The sequence below is a fragment of the Diplotaxodon limnothrissa genome, linkage group LG18, assembly GCF_057381915.1.
Source record: "Diplotaxodon limnothrissa isolate DT_005_m linkage group LG18, D_limnothrissa_male_GT1.1, whole genome shotgun sequence".
NCBI classification, from domain to species: Eukaryota; Metazoa; Chordata; class Actinopteri; order Cichliformes; family Cichlidae; genus Diplotaxodon; species Diplotaxodon limnothrissa.
In genome coordinates, this window is record NC_140613.1 from 31,543,279 (window position 1) to 31,563,680 (window position 20,402).

Below are 20,402 nucleotides of genomic sequence, written 5' to 3' on the forward strand. Positions count from 1 at the left end.
CCTCATGCAGTACAACACATCGTCGCATGGAGTCTATCAGATTGTCAATTGTGGCCTGTGGAATGTTGGTCCACTCCACTTCAATGGCTGTGCGAGGTTGTTGGATATTCGTGGGAACTGGTACATGCTGTCGTATACGCCGGTCAAGCACATCCCGAACATGCTCAATGGGTGACATGTCCGGTGAGTATGCTGGCCATGCAAGAACTGGGACATTCTCAGCTGCCATCTGCCCTGAACAATGTGAACCATGATTCATCCGTGAAGCGCACACCTCTCCAACGTGCCAGACGCCATCGAATGTGAGCATTTGCCCACACAAGTCTGTTACGGCGACGAGCTGGAGTCAGGTCAAGACCCCGATGAGGACGACGGGCATGCAGTTGAGCGTCCCTGAGACGGTTTCTGACAGTTTGTGCAGAAATTGTTTGGTTGTGCAAACCAATTGTTCCAGCAGCTGTCTGGGTGGCTGGTCTCAGACGATCTTGGAGGTGAACCTGCTGGATGTGGAGGTCCTGGGCTGGTGTGGTTACACGAGGTCTGCGGTTGTGAGGCCGGTTGGATGTGCTGCCATATTCTCTGAAACGCCTGTGGTGACGGCTTGTGGTTGAGAAATGAACATTCAATGCACGGGCGACAGATCTGGTTGACATTCCTGCTGTCAGCATGCCAATTGCACGCTCCCTCATTGCTTGTGGCATCTGTGGCATTTTGCTGTGAGACAAAACTGCACATTCCAGGGTGGCCTTTTGTTGTGGGCAGTCTGAGGTACACCTGTGCACTACTCATGATGTCAGATCAGCATCCTGATGTGGCACACCTGTGAGGTGGGATGGATTATCTCAATATAGCAGATGTGCCCACTACCACACATTTGGACTGATTTGTGACCACTGTTTGGGAGGGATGGTTATATTGTGTATCTGGAATGAATTTTAGGTCTCTGCGTCCATCCCATGGGGAATGGGAGCAGTAACAAAGGTGTTGCGTTTATATTTTTGTTGAGTGTATATATGTTTATATATAAATACAGTGGGGCAAAAAAGTATTTAGTCAGCCACCGATTGTGCAAGTTCCCCCACCTAAAATGATGACAGAGGTCAGTAATTTGCACCAGAGGTACACTTCAACTGTGAGAGACAGAATGTGAAAAAAAAATCCATGAATCCACATGGTAGGATTTGTAAAGAATTTATTCGTAAATCAGGGTGGAAAATAAGTATTTGGTCAATAACAAAAATACAACTCAATACTTTGTAACATAACCTTTGTTGGCAATAACAGAGGTCAAATGTTTACTATAGGTCTTTACCAGGTTTGCACACACAGTAGCTGGTATTTTGGCCCATTCCTCCATGCAGATCTTCTCGAGAGCAGTGATGTTTTGGGGCTGTCGCCGAGCAACACGGACTTTCAACTCCCACCACAGATTTTCTATGGGGTTGAGGTCTGGAGACTGGCTAGGCCACTCCAGGACTTTCAAATGCTTCTTACGGAGCCACTCCTTTGTTGCCCGGGCGGTGTGTTTTGGATCATTGTCATGTTGGAAGACCCAGCCTCGTTTCATCTTCAAAGTTCTCACTGATGGAAGGAGGTTTTGGCTCAAAATCTCACGATACATGGCCCCATTCATTCTGTCCTTAACACGGATCAGTCGTCCTGTCCCCTTGGCAGGAAAACAGCCCCATAGCATGATGTTTCCACCCCCATGCTTCACAGTAGGTATGGTGTTCTTGGGATGCAACTCAGTATTCTTCTTCCTCCAAACACGACGAGTTGAGTTTATACCAAAAAGTTCTACTTTGGTTTCATCTGACCACATGACATTCTCCCAATCCTCTGCTGTATCATCCATGTGCTCTCTGGCAAACTTCAGACGGGCCTGGACATGCACTGGCTTCAGCAGCGGAACACGTCTGGCACTGCGGGATTTGATTCCCTGCCGTTGTAGTGTGTTACTGATGGTGACCTTTGTTACTTTGGTCCCAGCTCTCTGCAGGTCATTCACCAGGTCTCCCCGTGTGGTTCTGGGATCTTTACTCACCGTTCTCATGATCATTTTGACCCCACGGGATGAGATCTTGCGTGGAGCCCCAGATCGCGGGAGATTATCAGTGGTCTTGTATGTCTTCCATTTTCTGATGATTGCTCCCACAGTTGATTTTTTCACACCAAGCTGCTTGCCTATTGTAGATTCACTCTTCCCAGTCTGGTGCAGGTCTACAATACTTTTCCTGGTGTCCTTCAAAAGCTCTTTGGTCTTGGCCATGGCAGAGTTTGGAGTCTGACTGTTTGAGGCTGTGGACAGGTGTCTTTTATACAGATGATGAGTTCAAACAGGTGCCATTCATACAGGTAACGAGTGGGGGACAGAAAAGCTTCTTACAGAAGACATTACAGGTCTGTGAGAGCCAGAGATTTTCCTTGTTTGAGGTGACCAAATACTTATTTTCCACCCTAATTTATGAATAAATTCTTTACAAATCCTACCATGCGAATTCATGGATTTTTTTTTCACATTCTGTCTCTCACAGTTGAAGTGTACCTCTGGTGCAAATTACTGACCTCTGTCATCATTTTAAGTGGGGGAACTTGCACAATCGGTGGCTGACTAAATACTTTTTTGCCCCACTGTATATGCGGTGGCCCCTTGAGACAAAGCACGTACAAACTCCAAAACACATTTCTAGCGTTAACTGAACTTCCAAAACAGAGCTACCTAGATCACTTAAATTACACAATTGAAAGCATATGTGTATTGTTTGTGTATTTATACACAAGCACTCATATATATATTCAAATAATTCAAAAAAATGTTCATTTACCTGTTACTACCACACACCAAATCCGGTCGTTGGTACTTCCTGGCTTGTGTAGCCACTAGGTAACAAAAGCTTTTACGTGTTTTGGAGTTTTTACGTGTTTTGAAAGCAAAGCACAAGGCTCGTGTGCAGAGTGAAGAGAGTGCGAAAGTGCGAGAGAGAGGGTGAGAGAAAGGAGCCAATAAGGAGTCGGCTCACGTCGTTCTCTTCAAAGAGTCGGCTCTAAGAGCCGTTTCGTTTGCAACCGACACATCACTACTGTGGAGAGACCGGTCTCCCCAACCAGTCACTGTATTCCAGTGGATACAATGGTGTGTGTCAGGATTTATTACTGGATACGTTGGCACGAGGACTGTAGGAGTCAGGGATTGATTTCTAGCAATCTATAACCACCCGTCTGTAAAACATTGTCTAGTAACAAGACTAAACTTACAGCCCTGCTAGCAGCTCTGTGATGATGCTAACCTTAATGCTGCTTCAAGCTAAATGCTAACATTAGGATTCTACCATATTTACCATTTTCTCCATTTTGTTTTGACCTTGCTTCTATGCTAAATGCTAAATGTAAAGCACTGATGGTTCTGCTAGATTACATGTCAAAAGATCTTTGACATTGTGACGGTGAGACAGTTTGCTTGAAATCAGTTGAAATCATCATGTGAGAAGGAAAATTCTGTTTGTCAACTAAACCTTAAGAAAGGTTCATCTTGGAACCATGAGTACGAGGGTTGCGTCAGGAAGGATATCCTCCATAAAGCCCTGTCAAATCAAACATCTGGATCAGTCTGCTGCGGTGAGCCATTGGAAAGATAAGGGAAATAATAATAATGACTAAAAACATCAATGTGTTGCTAGTTTGACTCTGGAAACTCTGGAATAGCCGGTTGTAGTTAGGTAGAGCAACTCAGATCATAACCTCAACAGGAAATTACACAGCTGACATCTTTCTTCTCTTTACTCTCAGACTGCAAGCTTACTTATGATCCCTGCAGGCTTAGTCTGCTAGGCATTCCCATGATGCATTGAGTATTTCTTATTCACTCTTTTTTACTTTCCTGGTGTTTTTATCACTCATTTTAATTCATTTTCATCTCTGGCTCTCTTGCATGTGTGCATTTTCCCCCTCACCCCACTGGTCACTACTGGGGTTTCTTCCTGTTAAAAGGGAGTTTTTCCTTCTCACTGTCACAGAGTGCTTTCTCATATGGGGATCATCTGATTGTTGGGGGTTTCCTCTTTAATATTTGTAGGATCTTTATCTTACATTAAAAAAGTGCTTTGAGGTGACAGCTGTTGCCATTCAGCACTGTATGAATTGAATGGATTTGAATATCTGTCTTCTGCAAACAATCTGTAATCTGTGTGCAACTCTCCACTCAGTGTCAGAACCAAAAAATAAATATATAAATAAAACTCATCCTGTTATCACTATTGAGCAGAGTTACATAAACTAGTGTAATGTATCTGTCTGTTAAAGGGGCAAAGATTCATCCTCTGGGGATTACCCACACAGTCCCATAAACCAGCGGTCCCCAACCTCTGGGCCACGGACCGTACTGGTCTGTGAGAGTTGAGGCTCGAGTGTGAAATTTATGGTTTTCAGGGTTTTTCATCGTTAACTCGGTTTCCCTGGTTCTTTTCCTGTGTTGTAATTGTGCGTCTTATATTGAAAGAAATATTTACGCGTTACCATAGCAACCAGAGCGCATTAAGGGGCAGAGAGGAGGATGTTACTCTCAATATTGTTGGTGCATTTCAGGAGGACGCTGCTAATAAAGTTACACAATTACACAGTGAATTTGTGTTTATTATTATATTTACAAAATACCACAGTTTTTGTCTCGGTCATATCATTTTATTTAGTTGTATTTATCCGCAACACCGGTCCGTGAAAATATATCTGACATCAAACTGGTCCATGGACCAAAAAAGGTTGTGGACCGCTGACATATACGACCATAGTCAGTTGTACTTCCTACCAGCTGCAGAAACTCTGACTCATTCTTTATAGCGAGCTGTTGCTCAATAACAGAGGACTTTACATTGAAATGAATTTTATATCACAGTTCACTTTTTCACTCAAGGTTAAGTGCTTTGCTGTGGAAAAAGTAGACTAAATTACACATCCACATACAAGAATTGTTACTTCTTCTTCTAGTTATTAGTTGTATGATGCGTCTCAACACTGTTTCACACATGCAGCTATAAATATCGCTTCCTAACCCACTTCACCAAGTGCAATGATATACAAATATGGCCCAAATACTGTATAAGGTATATACAGTACACACAGTACTCTGCAGGAGACCTGGATCTCCACTGCCTATTAGCCGTGAGAGGACATGAGACGTGGATTCAAAGACAGTTGGGAGATAGAAAAGAGAGAAAAACTGAGTCAATCGAGTTTTGAGAAAAGAGGAAAAAAAGAAAAAACGAGGGCATAGTGAAAAAAAACTGAAAGTGAAGGAGGCGAATTATGTTTTTCACTTTTTAATTGGGCCTGTGGGGAATGCTTGGGGGATATCACAGCAAGATATCCCATCTCACTCTTTGGTATTGCAGTGATCAGATGAGCGGAGGCTGACATAAGCAGAACCACTGAGGCTGGAGCCCATTCAGGCCTGGATTGCACCCTCCACGTGCTCCCCCACCTTCATGAATTATTCCCTTTCTCCTTTTCTCCGCGCTTGTTCGCTATCTGCCGTCGCATCTGTAACTCCTCTGCCATGTTTTTAATCTCCCTGACTTGAAGGCAAGCTCCATGTGGCTATCTCAACATCACTTTCATATCACCATCTGCTCATTTCACGCTGCCTGTGTCTCTGTTTCTCTCAGCCCCATTTGAATGGCTTTATTGACACATCAGTAGCATGTATCATATCTTGCAGCTGCTGAAAGAAAAATATTTTCATGTTTTCACGTTTTGGTTTAAATCGGGCTATTTTATCAGCTTGTCAGCAAAGTTTCTAACAAACTGTTTTACAAGAGGTGATCAATGTCTAACTGAGTGACTAAAACAAGACTTTTTCTGTCTTATAACTATTTATCTGTTACTTAATTACTTTGGTGTAGTATGAATGGTCTTTATCAGTAGGAAAAGCACTAAACGTATTAAAATACATTTTAAAAGTCCAACATTTACACTCTCCGTCACATTTTCTAAAGCTGTCCAGTGGGCCAGATTGGAGTCTTTGCTGGGCTGACGTCTGACACCCTTTCGCAGTCTTTATCATCAGGGATAATATTAAATGACCCAATATGAATTGTAGCACTGAAGTTTTTCTCAGCATTAGCCAGTGGAGCTGTGTTTGCCATATAACAAGAATAAGGCTCTTAATGTATCTACAGCAGAAACAGGAGTCAAGAGTAATACAAGGGAATGTGCTCATTTAAAAAATAAAAATAAAAAGCTGTAGCTCTTTCAGATTAATTTCATCTATTATGGCGAGAAGCAAGTGTGGAAAAGCATGAAATAATACCATGCTGGATTGATTGGAAGGAGGATGTTCTTGGACAAGAAATCAGGCAACACACAGAGTAATGTATTTTTTTCTGCTCTTTGCACCTTTCTGGTTAACATCCAGATTCACATTTAGAAATGATTGCCTGGTGTTCATGCCTCTCTGAATGTGGTAAGCACGAGAGGCGCCGTAGCCTACAGCTTCCTAGTGCTGTTATTAGCGTCTTCTGCCACTAAAGTATAGCAGACCCATGGGACGCTCCCCTAAGTATGCAGAACATTTCATTGCAGTGCATTTTAAACCTCTTATGGAAAAGGCAGAGAACTTCATGGAGTTATGATTTTACATGCACCCACCTGCCTAAGACTTTGTGGCATCCATATAAAGCAGCAGTGGGGGTTTTTTTTATTACAAAAATATGATTTGAATTATGAGATCGCACTGCCACTCAATAATTTTTGGCAAACAAAATGTGTAAAGTGATCTCCCTCAGTCCCACAGCATCTCCTCCTTTCATCCAGATCCAGTTTTGCTTTCTCTTGTTGCTAATGTTTTGGGTTTTTCTCCCTCCAAATTTGGGTTATATTTAACTACGTTCATAAACTTTGTTAAGTGTATGAAAAATTAGATTTGGTTATGTATAGATACTAAATATATATATATATATATTAGTGCTGTCAAAATTATCGCGTTAATTGTTAAGATCAACGCGAAATGTTTAATGCATTAAAAAAATTTAACGCTGATTTTGTTTTTTTATTAATTTCCTGTAATCTAAGACCTTTAAATTCATGAGCACCTCTGGAGGAGGGGGCAACAGTGTGCTATGCTGGCGTTTGGCCTGACAGAAATGATTAGAAGAAGAAGTGACACCATGCTACTATCTAGCTAACACTAGCTAACACACGCAAGCATGGACGAGGGCGGACTTTTGGGTGGAAAGTTTCTCTTTAAGAAGTTGCCTGATGGCTTGTTGGACAAAACGAGAGTAATATGCACAATTTGCAAAGCTGAATTCAAGTACCACAGAAGCAGTTCATCACTGGCGTATCACCTGAGAGCAAAACACCCAACTGAATCCACCTCTACGGGACCTCGCCAGTCTATGCTTCAGGAGTATGGTGCTTGTGGACGAATAACAAAAAATGTGAGAGAAAAGGTAACCAATTCCTTGGTTGTTTGGATAGCTAAAAACTGCCGACCAGTTAGCATAGTAGAAGATGATGGACTGAGAGAAGTCATTCGTGCTGCATCAGGAGATGTGTGTTACAATCTGCCCTCGAGAGGAACCATTGTGTCGAGACTGCACACTTTGTATGGGGACCAGAGGGCTCAGCAGTCCAGCAAGCTTGTGCAAGTAAGGAATGTCGCTCTCACCGGAGACCACTGGACTTCGGTGAACAACGATAATTACTTGGGGGTCATGGCGCATTTTATTGATAACGACTGGACTATGCAATCGTTTGCACTAACAGTGAGTAAAACTGAAGAGAGACACTATGCTGAGGCGTGTGCTGACCATTTTCTGAATGTTGCAAACGAATGGAAAATCAAGGACAAGGTAACCACGCTTGGCACCGACAGTGCTCGTAACATGGTTGCAGCCGCCAGACTACTTCCATTTGAACACATGCCCTGCATGGCCCACATTCTGCAAAGAACGGTCACAGTTTCTCTTAATGACAGCGCATTTGAAAGGGCTCTGGCCAAATGTCGCAAGATTGTTGGACATTTTAAGCATAGTCCAGCAAACGCTCAGGAATTAAAGGCACAGCAAGCTGCACATGGACATCAAACAGAACCGCTTGTTCAGGACGTTCCAACAAGATGGAACTCCACCCTAGAGATGATCAAGCGGATCCAGAGAAACAAATTTGGGCTGACCACCATCCTGACTCAACAAAACAGCAAGGTGACTATGTTGACTGACCAGGAGCTTGACAGACTGCAAAAGCTGGAGGAACTACTGGAACCTTGCAGGTAAATCATTTTGTTTCTCATGATTGTGTGTCTATCTTTGCATTCTAGCTTTGTTTTCAAGTATGTTCTCCACCTCCACCTCTCTGTGTATTTTCATATGTGGTATTTATGTTTGTCTCTGTGTGATTAATAGAAAAATACAGACTTGATCTTTCTATTGCAGATATGTTACCGAACTGCTGGGAGGAGAGCGGTATGTCTCTTGTTCCATGGTGTTGCCAGCCTTGTGTCATTTGTTCAGGATTATGGAGCCCTCAGATGATGACCCAGTCTACGTTTTGAGGTTTAAGAAGATTTTTACCACAGACCTAGCTCAGCGGAGGGACAGCAGCAATCTCACATGGCTGAAGATCGCTACTGCCCTTGATCCCAGGTTTAAAGACCTTAAATGCCTTTCCAAAGATGAAAGAAGAGAGGTGTGGGCATCAGTACATGACCTTCTGATGTCAGAGACGGATGCACACCAACCATCTGCTCAGACAACAGAGGAACCCTCACCAAAGAAGAGCAAGATGTCCATCTGCTTGCTGGGTTCTCCTGATTCAGATACAGAGGAAGAGGAAGATGCTATAGACTGCTGTCTGAATCTGTACAAAGCAGAGCCCAAAATTGACATAGGAGAGTGTCCACTACAGTGGTGGTTAAAGAGAGAAGGAGCACATGCCAGGCTGGCACCTATTGCACGCAAGTACCTGTCAACCCCTGCAACCACAGTGCCTTGTGAGAGATTATTCTCACTCTCAGGTCACATCATTCAAAAGAAGCGTGCTTCTTTGTCATCAGACAATGTAAACAGAATAGTCTGCCTCAGTAACTGGCTGAGTGCAAAGAAGGACTAATCCAGATTGCTCCTTTGAAGTGAAAAATGTTCAACATTCTGGGTTTTCAGCCGTGTCTTTTTGTGTTTTAAATACTGAGTTTTGTGCACCCTTTATTGTTATGATATTCACTTTAACCTGTAGGCCTGGGTTCAGTCACTGTTGATGGCCTTAAAGGTTTTTTGTAAGTTTTCACTGTGTTAAAGATTGATGAAAACCATTAAAATTCTCTTTGAATTTCAGCATACATTCTTTGTTTTTATTCTGCATTTACTTCATTGTGTTGCATAAATGTCTGTTACAATCTTAAAATATAAAGAATGAAAAAATGTAATTGGAGCCAGGCTATTAATAAAGTAATTGAGATTAATCGCAATTAATAACAGAAAATTGTGAGATTAGTTAGTTATTTTTTTTTAATCTATTGACAGCACTAATATATATATATATATATATATATATATATATATATATATATACACACACACACACACACACACACACACACACACACACACACACACACACACGTAAGGTATAAAATCATATAAATGTTACTGTTATTATTTTACCAGAAAATTACGATGTACATTTGTCTCTCAGGTGTGATCGCCCTGTTTTGTCGTCAGTATGACATCATTAAGGATAACGAGCCCAACAACAACAAGGACAAAGCCAAGAACTCCTCAGAGTGCAGTACCCCAGAGCACCCGCAGGGGGGGTTACTGCGAAGCAATGTCTAAGATCAGCCCTGCGTCACCTTCTGCAATAACCAACTCCTTAAACCTCAGGACAGGTGAGAGACTAGAATTTTTTTTTACTATTATCTGCAAACGATCCCATCGTACGTCATACCTCAGGGATAGCTCAGTAGGTAGAGTGGTGGCCCCATGATCGGAAGGTCGGGGGTTCAACTCCACTGAATGGCTACCCCGAGGTACCCCTGAGCAAGGTACCGTCCCTACACACTGCTCCCCGGGCGCTGCATTGGTGGCTGCCCACTGCTTCACTGGGTGAATGGGTTAAATGCAGAAGAACTATTTCCCTATGGGGACTAACACATACACACATTATATTATTATATATATTATTACATACCTCAGAAATACCCGTCTTATTGTGTTTTTATGATGTATTTATGTCTTTTTGAGGCAGCAACCTTAATTAAGTTACGATATCAATGTTTTCTCTTTGACTGACCATTTATTGATCCCCTTTGCTGATGTGTCATTGTATCATTGTGTTTTATTTTGGTTGTGGGCGTAGATGGTATGTAAAGATGGATGTAGTCACTGCAGCAGGTAGATCCTGACTGAGTTATCAGGAAGCTGATATTAGCGAACGGTCAGTCAGTTGAAACAAACCTTTGGAACAACAAACCTAAAGAGACACTTAAAATCACCTTTACCCAGATGAACATGGATCGTTTTCAATGAGCAAACAGAGAAAATGTGAAAGCTAAAGCTAAGCTATTCAAAATTTGCTAGCCACAAGCTATCAGCCTCAGTATGAGCAAAGAATAAGATAGAGTGGTTTATAAACATACTGGAAAATGTAACCTTACATTTTTTTTAGTTATATGAATCTGTTGCAGCTGCTTGCTTTGGTAAGGTAAAACATATCAGATGAAGGCAGATGTGCAGCAACTCATTTTCAGCTAATAATTCCAATAGCAGAGCACTTTGTCTTCAGGTCTTTGGTAAGAGAAGGTCCAGTAAAAAATGTAATAATTTATTCTTTTTGCATCAGAGAAAAGTTAATTTTAAAAAAAAATCGGAAAAGTAGAAACAGCCTTTGATCATTTTATGAGTGATGTTGCATAGCTTGTCCGCTAAAGGGAGCTCTGCAACTTCCCTGTCGGCTGTTTGGAAAGCCACAAACAACAACCAACTAACCTGATCAGAGTCAAGAACGACGTAAATTAGTAAAAATAGAACAACGCATTATAATTTTTTAAAAAGTTGTTTATGTTTTATGTGTCTGAAAGGAAAAAAATAGCCAATATATAATAATATTGGGCTTTTAAAATCACCAAATATTGGTGTTGTTATCGGTCTTGCAAATCCCATATCCTTCAGGCTCTAGTGACATCAATCACCAATGTTGGGCAAGTTACTTTGAAAAAGTAATTAATTATAGTTACTAGTTACTTCTTCAAAAAAGTAACTGAGTTAGTAACTGAGTTGCACGATTCTAAAAGTAATCAATTACTTGAAAAGTAACTAACTTCCTAAACAACCAAATGTCATGTTACCATATCATCTTTTGATTGGTCAACATGGTGCCAATCAGGAACCATGCCCGTTCCACCAACACGAATGGGCTGTTTTTTGTTTTGTTTTGTTTCTTGTTTTTTTGCTCATAAGCAGAGAGTGCTTGTTAGCACTGTACTTAAACAGTAAATGTGACGAAATTATTGAGGAAAAAACCCTGCGTATATATTGTTTATCATGACTCTGGTTTATCAGCACAATTTAAAAACTGTTTGTTGTTGCTTTGTCTTTAAGTGGTCATGTAATTGGCTTACCACGACTACTTTATTCTTCCTCAGCGAAACAGCAGCACTCATGTGATTGTTTTGCCCCTTTAGCTCCAGGTGTTGTGCCAAAAAGTGATTACCGTCCGCGGGAGCGCGCGCAGCTGCTTAAAGCTGTTGCGCCCAGATTACTTACGTAGACAGCTACTTAAGATGCGGTAAGCTGAACACAGCTTCAGCCGTCTGTTTGTTGGAAAATAGTAACGCGACCGCACCGCATTTTCTTGTTAGTAACGGTAACAGCGTTGTAACAATAGAAATAGTAATTAGTTAGATTACTCGTTACTGATAAAATTAATGCCGTTAGTAACACCGTTACTTGTTATTATTCCCATCACTGTCAATCACTAAGAAGCAAGGCTGCTTTATGAAGCCATCGACACGCTTTTGCTGTGGTCTGACTGAGAGACAAGGCCATACTGGACTTTTATCAGTTGGCGACTTGTCAGTAAAAAACACAGGCTTACTCTAAACTCATACCCTGCTTTTTTAGTGGTTATGGGGACAGTTATTTAAAAAAAACAAGATCGTGCTCTATTCAGCAAAATCCAAAACTAGTGATTAAGACCATAAACTCATTAACTAATTGGTGACTTGGGTCATATTGCAAGCGAGCAAAAAGCAAATTTTGAGTGCAATTATCCACACAAGAAAGTACATTTTGAAAATGGCACAAAACAAACATCATCCAGACTAATCTTCAGCCTTTTGGTGTTTAAGTAAAATGACTCTGTTTCTTTCAGATCCTGAAACCAACGGAAAGCCATTCTCAGAAAATATACTCAAGAACAGATAATCCATTACAGAAACTCTTCTTGACACAATGGAGAGCTCTGCAGCTACAACAGGCACAAATGTGAACTTGCAAAATGAAAAGCTGCAAAACAGTGAAAGAGGAAACACCAGATGATAAAACTCCTTTCACTTTTGTAGCAACCCAAAAATGGATCGCGGCTGATGCAGACACGAGATATTAAATGGCTGTCGGTCAAGCTCTTCTTGACGAGAACTGCTTAACCCGTATGTTCCAGTTACTCCACATCGGTGGCATCCAATCCCAGGAGTGGATCATTAAACATGAATGTCAGCTTCAGGTTTGTATCATCGGTCAGAGATGGCAGAAGTGCAGACTGCCACACACGAATAGCTGGTCCAGGAACCAGTCGGCACACAACAAAACAAGCTAAAGACTTTCTCTTTTTCTATGTCTGTCCATCTGCATCACCTCCTTTCTGTCTTTATAACAGCCCTCTGTGTAGCAGCTCATCTCTCTCCCTGTCTCTCTGTGTCAATGTCTCAATGATAAGCACATTGCTGTTTGGTGCTTCTCCTGTCGTGATTGTTTTAGCCCTTACAATCCCAGTCCTGATTATGGAATGATTATATTGTTGGGTCGGAAGTATTAAAAAACGCACAGTTATTTGTTTTTAAGGTTAGATTTAGGAGTTTTCCTTCTCGCTTAAAGGGACTCTTAAGTCCAGCTTGTTAATTCGGGGATAAAAGATCAGGACAACGTGAAAAACCATGCATGTGCACAGTTGCAGCCAATTTGTTACCACTTTGATTGACTGACGATGACTGAAAACCTGGATAGTGATATAATCTATGTGCTACTAAGTGTATTTTTCAGTTGTTACAATAACTAAAAATACAACTTAAACATGTGTCATTATCTTTAATACTCTTGACAGTTGAACAGTTCAAATTCATATTCATGTCTAATGTAACAACCAAACTAATCAGTTTTATGTGGCCCAACGACGGAAGGATTAAGTTTTTGTATTGATCCGATACCAATTAATACATAACAGGTATTACCAATACTAATACTGCTACTCTTGACTTATGAAGGCAGCTTATGTAGGGCAGAGCAGTGTGTCAGGATTTATGAGATGAATCGTTAATTTGCAAATTTTAAACACTAAATCATCATAATTTTTACTTTCCGTAATAATTAGTTAACACAACGAAACACAACCTTCAGCTTTTCATGTATTTTCAAAATGAATTTTTTGGAGATCTGGAGTGTAAATGTGCCTGTCTCTAAAGCACCGTGGGTCAACTTCTGCTGTTAAAATGGGCTATAGGATATGAATAAAATAGACATGACAGTCAACACAAAAAAGGGAAGACACTTTTCATAGTGTGTGTTTAAAGTATTTTTTTTTATTTCCCAAAAAAGTTATTGGGCTCCATATTGAACTTAGATGACGGAATCAAAGTATTGATCGTATCACACTAGTATAAGTGGGTGGATCCAACCGCCTCGACTCAAGATTCCAGCAGGGTATTTTATGCAGGAAGGAGTTAATTAACATGTAAAAAAAAAATCATTAAAAAAAGACCAAAATCAACAATCAATTAGTCCTGCTACAAAGTATGTCTAACCATAGCCTTTTATAATTAGCTTTGGGGAGGGTGTGGCTCAGGAGGTAGAGCGGGTCATCTACCAATCAGAAGGTTGGTGGTTTATTCCTGTGTCTGTGTGTTGAAGTAACATTGGGCAATATGCATCCATCGTGTGCGTGAATGTTAGATGAAGGCACTTGTCTAAGACTTGTCTAACAAGATCTAGAAAAAAGAGTCACTGGGTGAATGAGGCTTGCGGTTACAACCGATGTCAGAGTTAAAAGAGCGCTATTTAATAGCAGTCGCCAACCTTTTTTGCGTAGGGTATGAATAACCCTATTCATAACACACTGGAAAAGACCCAGGGAAACCGAATTAATGATAAAAACGATAAAAAATATCGATAAAAACTGATAAAAACCCTGAAAACAATCAATTTCACACCTGAGCCTCAACTCTCGTGGCCCATTACGAAACGCCTCACAGACTATTACCAGTCCGTGGCCCAGGGGTTGGGGACCACTGTTATATAAGTACCAGTCCATTTACCACCAGTGTGTACTTAACAGCAGCTGAAAGTAGTCCCCAAAATATATAATCTGCTAATTCCTGATTAGGCAACATTTGTGGGTAAAAAAAATCATAATTGCCCAGATGTTCCATGTTTAAAAACAGAAAGTAGATGTGTTTATGGCAGTTCTAAAGGTTTATGTCTTCAGTCGGAGCAGATGGATGAAAAGTGAGCGCTGCGGGCAGATTAGCGAACAGATTGTTGGTTTTAGTCTTTTCTCGGGATTTGCAGACAAAAACATATATATGTAAAATAAGAAGAAGCTAATTCTCAAAAGCAAAAACAAATGGAGATTATATTTGAAGTGAAGGGAAATCATAATTTGCTACCTAAGCTTTTAAGCAGATGTGGATACAATATTAATAAATGAGAAATCCAGTGTACATTTTCATAGTGTTACTATTCCAAGGGATACAGAAGAAGGAGCGAAACACATCATCTGGCTAAAGATAAAGGCTTCTTTTTATTTTAAAGTTTCCTGTTGAATTATATTGTATTATCTGCACAAATATATTGGACAGCAGCCCCTTTACACCGATGCTCTCTAGTTGAGTTCCCTCAAAAAGTCGACAGAAAAATGCTGCGAAGCTGAACTCAGCAGAGTTGCATCCTTATTAGAGATAATGAGTGAATGTCTGAATGCCTCGCTGGTTGAGATGGCTGCTAAAAAGGAGCACGTATACGCACATATACGATTTAAATACTGCCGCGTGCTGAGAGAGAGCAGGGCTTTGCGTTCTCATCAAAATCAATTCTGCCAAGGCCTCGCCCTGCCATCCATTTTTCACCCTCTCCCTACTTTATCGGCCTTTCTTTTTTCTTCCTCTGTCCCCAGCCACCTTTATCCACCTACATTCTCCCCCATTTATGACTTCACCCTCACTTTCAATCCCTCTGTCACAATACTCTTTTCCTCATATATCACATCACCCTTCCTTGTTTCTACCCTTCACCAGTCTCGTCCTCGCTCTTCTTTCCTCTCCCCTGATTCTCATTATATCCACTTTCAGGCTCCCGTTAGCTGCCTTCTCCCTCTTGGCATCAGCTCTACTCTCTCTCATTCATTCGGCGCCGGCCCACTGCCTATCCCTCGCTTGCTCTTCTGCCCATTTATCACCTTTTTGTCTCAGACTGGCTGAGATGGACACTTTACCTGGTAAACAAGTGAAAAAAAAATTGACTAAAGGGAGGAAGAAAATGAGAGATTCAGTGAAGGAGAACTCTTGAGGAAAGGGAAAAATAAGATAAGTAGAGGAATTTTTCACTGATAAGCACATTTAAGTATAGCTTAAGAAGCACTTTTTACACAGTTTGGGGCTTTTCTAAAACAAACAAACAAAAAAATGTATTTACTCTAATAACTGTTAGCATGTCTGGTTAACTAGCTAACTAGACAGTCCTATTCTAAACCAGCATTGTGTTTATGCAGCATTTCTGACATTGTGGATGCTAGCATTTCATAGTTGCTAATTAGCTAGCCTGCACTCTTTATTGGATTTGAGTGAACAGCACCAGCCGCTAAACGTACCAAGCACATTGGTTAGTCTTTATCCTTAAAGCCTTTTTGTCTTTTGATGTGAGAATGGTTTGAATGTAATAGTAAGGCCTTTAATATTTCTTTATTAATACTATATAACTTCTAGTATATACCAGACCAGTCCTCTGAAAACCACAAGTCTTTAGGCATGAAAACAGTATAGGCATATAGCCAGTGTTGCCAACTCCTCAGTAAGGAAAATTGCTACTGGTGGTCCTAAAAGTTGCTAGAAGTCGCTAAATGACATCATCGCCTAATTGCATAATTGGTCATGCTCATGTAATTGTAACTGAGCCATAGGAGAGAGAAATAACATCGTGGAAGAGACATAAAATTAGTAAAAAAAAAACCAAAAAAAACATCCTAAATACATTTAGAATATATTTAGAACTACAAATTAAATTTCTTTTAGCAATTATTGTTTTTTTAATGTCCCAATTCCAACCCTCCTCCTTTATTCAGGCTTGGGACCAGTCAAAAGTGACTCTGGCAGAGTTACTTCTTTTGTGTGTGTGTTTTTAAGTAGTTTTGTGATCCACAAAAAGTAACAGTTAAAGAAGAACTGACTGCATTACAGTCATGGCGAGAGCAGCGGCTTCGCTCATGTGTGATTCATTTGCAGTTTGGACGTGTAGGGGTGAACATGTCCTGCTCTGACAGCAGATGGGGGTGACTCCTGTATGAGGACTACCTGCTGCCAAAGGCACGGTGCCCACGGCAGCACCCACTGCTTGTTGAGAGTAAGATCGATACGTGCTTTCACGTCAAAAAATCGTCATTAGTCTTCCTAATAACGCCAGCAAAAGTCGCCAGATTTGTTGCTAGTTGCTTTTTAGAAAAAATGTCGCTAATGGGGTCTGAAAACTCACTAAATATAGCGACAAAGTCACTAAGTTGGTAATACTATAGCCTTCAAGGCAAGGTTTTAATTGGAGCTAACTTTAGCTTCATTAGCTTGATAGCTATAGCAAATGTTGTATGCTAGCATTCGCTGTTTTTCAGGAGCCAAACTCAGCAGCCACTGGTTAGAATCCAGTGAACTGGTCACTCTTGAATGAGAAACCGTTGTCATCTAAATTTGCAGAATGGTTCAAAATAATTAACAATAATATCAAATGGTTGTACAGGGAAGACAAGTGTAGCTCAACAGAGGAAAGGTTTATTGAATGCACATTGGAAAGGTGTTCCAAATGAAAGAAGGAAAAATCCACAAAAGTAATTTAACAGCAGCTATAAAATCTCGTCTTTGCTGATCTTTGGTGTTTAATTTATATGCCTGTGATACTGAGGCATTAGGCTTTACACTTTTGATCACAGAAAGCATTGAAACATTGGTTACTCTTTAATGTGGGATGAAGATAAAAAAAAATCAACAAATTCGTTCACATATCAGTTTCTTAAACTATATTGATGCAAAACAAGCGTGTCTACAGAGCAGAGGGATTTAAGAAATTACTTCGAATGAATAATAATTTAGTAGAGTATAGGGACAAACTGTCTGACATTAAAGAAACGAAATTAAGTGGTACAAAGGCAAACATTCAAAGAGAAGACTGGTGATTTTGGGGAGCATATGATACTTGAGGCGATGACAGAAGTAGGGCACCATGACCAGCACTGTAGAGCACAGCAGAATTAAAGAACAAGCATGTCAAACAAAATAGACTCCAGGGAAGTGAATGTCAGGCTTTTTCAAAGAGCAGTGTAGCTGGTCTTTTAGAAACTTGTGTTAGACTTGCTGTTGTTGCTCTGTCTGCACATGTGGACAAAGAGGAAAGCAGAGAAAGGTTTCAGTCAGCAAATCTGGAAGTATTTTTAAAAAGCCCTCTTGTTTCCCATTTGACATCTTTTTTAAAAGGTCTGCTAAAACTGCAAAAAAGAGGACAGGAAGGATATTCCTGTTGTGCTGGTGGTAACCTGACCATGCTTGTAGACCTCTCTATTATTCTAATATTTTCTCTAAGACATTCTGTGGAAAGATTGATTCTGCTGAAGTAAAACATTGTTTGTCCGTGTACATGCCGTCATGTGAACGGAGGAATCTGCGCTTTGTGTTAACATCTTTCGCAGAAGTTATTTACCTGCTCTTTAATTGTTTCTTGTTTAAACTGATTGGTGGTAATCAAAATGATTTTGTGAGCGTTTAGCTGAGATTCTGATGTCATACATGTCTATATCTAAATGACAGTGGCACAGCCTGTGAAACCCTCTGACCCTGGTATCAGGGGCACTAGGGTTCAACGGGTTAAGCTAAACTAATGATTGGTTTTAGAACTGAAGAAGTCCAGTCACCTTGTTTTCAAGATCCCAAGACAGTGTTGGGCCATATTCCAGTCAGCACACTGCTTTCTATGTTGAACAAACCAGGCTAACGCAGGTGAATCCTCTCTAAAGTCATCAATAATTAAGTTGGTGCCCACTGATGTGCTTTTCATTTGATTCACCCTCTCCTAAGCAAGGCAGTATGTGCACCGAGATAAGATCAGGCTTTGTAAAAACCAGCTGGTGCAGTCAGCCCCAGATCACTGCACATATCCCCAATTTTACTCGAAAACTAGTGCTACAGCTCTGGTAGAAGTAATTAAGTACCAGTGAGGTTTGTAGGCGAGCTTAAACATGAGAGCATCATCTTGTCTACAGACTAGACCCCAAGGAAACATAGAGTATAAAATGTGGACATACTGTAATGTCACGCATTGATTTGCAAAGTCCCTTCTTCTACTGAGCATTTTCATTGCAGTCTTGGTGTTTTGAAACCAGCTATGGTGAGAAAGAAGCAGGTCTGACTGTGAAACTGCATGCTCATTGGCCAGCTTATTGTTGACAAGTTATTAGCCAATGAACATACTCTGAAACAAGATTTATAAAAATGACCTTGTTTTTGTTCATTATGGCCCAAAATGAGTAACCACAAGCACAGCAGAGAACATGTCCAGAGGTCAAGCTCGATGGGACCAGGAGTCTTTTTTGGTGTCCCCCCCCCCCCGATGGCCATTAAACAAAGCAAATATTTAAGGCATGTCGTATTGGCTTTACTTTTCAGACCTGGGAAGCTACGCCCATCTTTTATACTGTTTGACAAAATAGCAAAACTGACAAAAACTATTATAATGCAAATTAAACAAATCTAAATCTGCTCTTCTTTTTAACATCGCTTTTTTATTTCACTTGTAATACGTTCCTCTTTGTGATCATTGAGAAAAAAACTGAAACTTTTAACAATACTTGATTTTAACATTAGATTAATTTGACATAATGACATTTTTTTATTCCATTTACGAGCAGCTATTACTGCAAATGAAACCATAAATGTCCAAAAACTATGATGAAATCCTTTTTTTATTTTGAATGCACAGATCCAAATTGATATTAGTTTTGACTCATGAAGAAATAAAGAATTAAGCTATTTGAAAGTACTGACTGTTTGATATTCATGTCACGTACGTGACGTGGGAACTTTCCCCTAATCAGGGTGCACAGGGGTAAACACTAAATGTAATCTGAGTGTGATAAAAGTACAAATATACTTAGTGACTGTGCAGATACCGAAGCTGAAGTGGTCATTTTCATAGCGGTCGAATCAAAGCACACATAGAAGCACACTCACTCATCCACCACGTCTATTCTCCAACTGGCTGCAGTCCAAACTGACACATGGGGAGAGAAGCAGCAGAAGGTAGGCCTGTCCCAAACAGCTCAGTCTCTGTCTATCTGAGGCTGCAGGAAGCCACTGAACAGCTGCTCAAGGTGAACGTCCAATGAGGCATGTGCAAATATGAAGCTCGAGACTGGGAGAGAGACCTAAAGACAGAGACCGAGTGAGGCACACACACAGAGGGGAGGATGAGTCAGAGAATCAGAGGGAATAGGCTCATGAGTGACAGACGCAGAGGGGCAGGAAAGATCATTATACCCGATAGGGTTCGCTGAATCGAACCTCCGATTTCAGTCACGGCGACATGTTTGAATCTTAACAGGGGTGTCTTTTGTTTGCAGCGTGACAAGAGTCTCAATTTGGATTTGAATGTGTCATCATGGACAGAAACTGCTCTAGCGAAATTGTAAAAAAACAAAAAAACAATTGCACCACAGAAAATCTGACAACTTATCACATTGGCCAAACAGCATCCGATCCACTCACCAGTTCTTTTTGTGTCCATAGGTGTCCTGAAAGCAGCTATACTTGCAGCAGAGGACTTTTAAGTGCTCATTCACACTCGCAGCCTCCCTCCTTTGTACGTCATAAACCCAGATATAACTATGTAATTTAAATCATTGTGACATGATGAATATCTGTGAGCTTCTCAGTAACCCCGGCCTTAAATCCA

General features: G+C 40.7%; 2 protein-coding genes across 2 annotated transcripts in view; both read left to right on the top strand.

Moving 5' to 3' along the window:
- fndc5b (fibronectin type III domain containing 5b) overlaps positions 1-9,824 on the top strand; it is a 29,615-nt gene extending 19,791 nt beyond the window's left edge. Inside the window, exon 5 of the mRNA XM_085377314.1 lies at positions 9,685-9,824. Coding sequence (XP_085233440.1) covers positions 9,685-9,824 — 140 coding nt within the window. The remainder of the gene's footprint in view (positions 1-9,684) is intronic.
- Positions 6,970-9,102, top strand: LOC146613975 (E3 SUMO-protein ligase ZBED1-like). The gene is made up of 2 exons (XM_085377315.1): positions 6,970-8,263; positions 8,427-9,102. The coding sequence occupies exons 1-2, from the start codon at positions 7,197-7,199 to the stop codon at positions 9,100-9,102; spliced, it is 1,743 nt and encodes a 580-aa protein (XP_085233441.1). The 5' UTR covers positions 6,970-7,196.
- Positions 9,825-20,402: the final 10,578 nt, after the last annotated feature.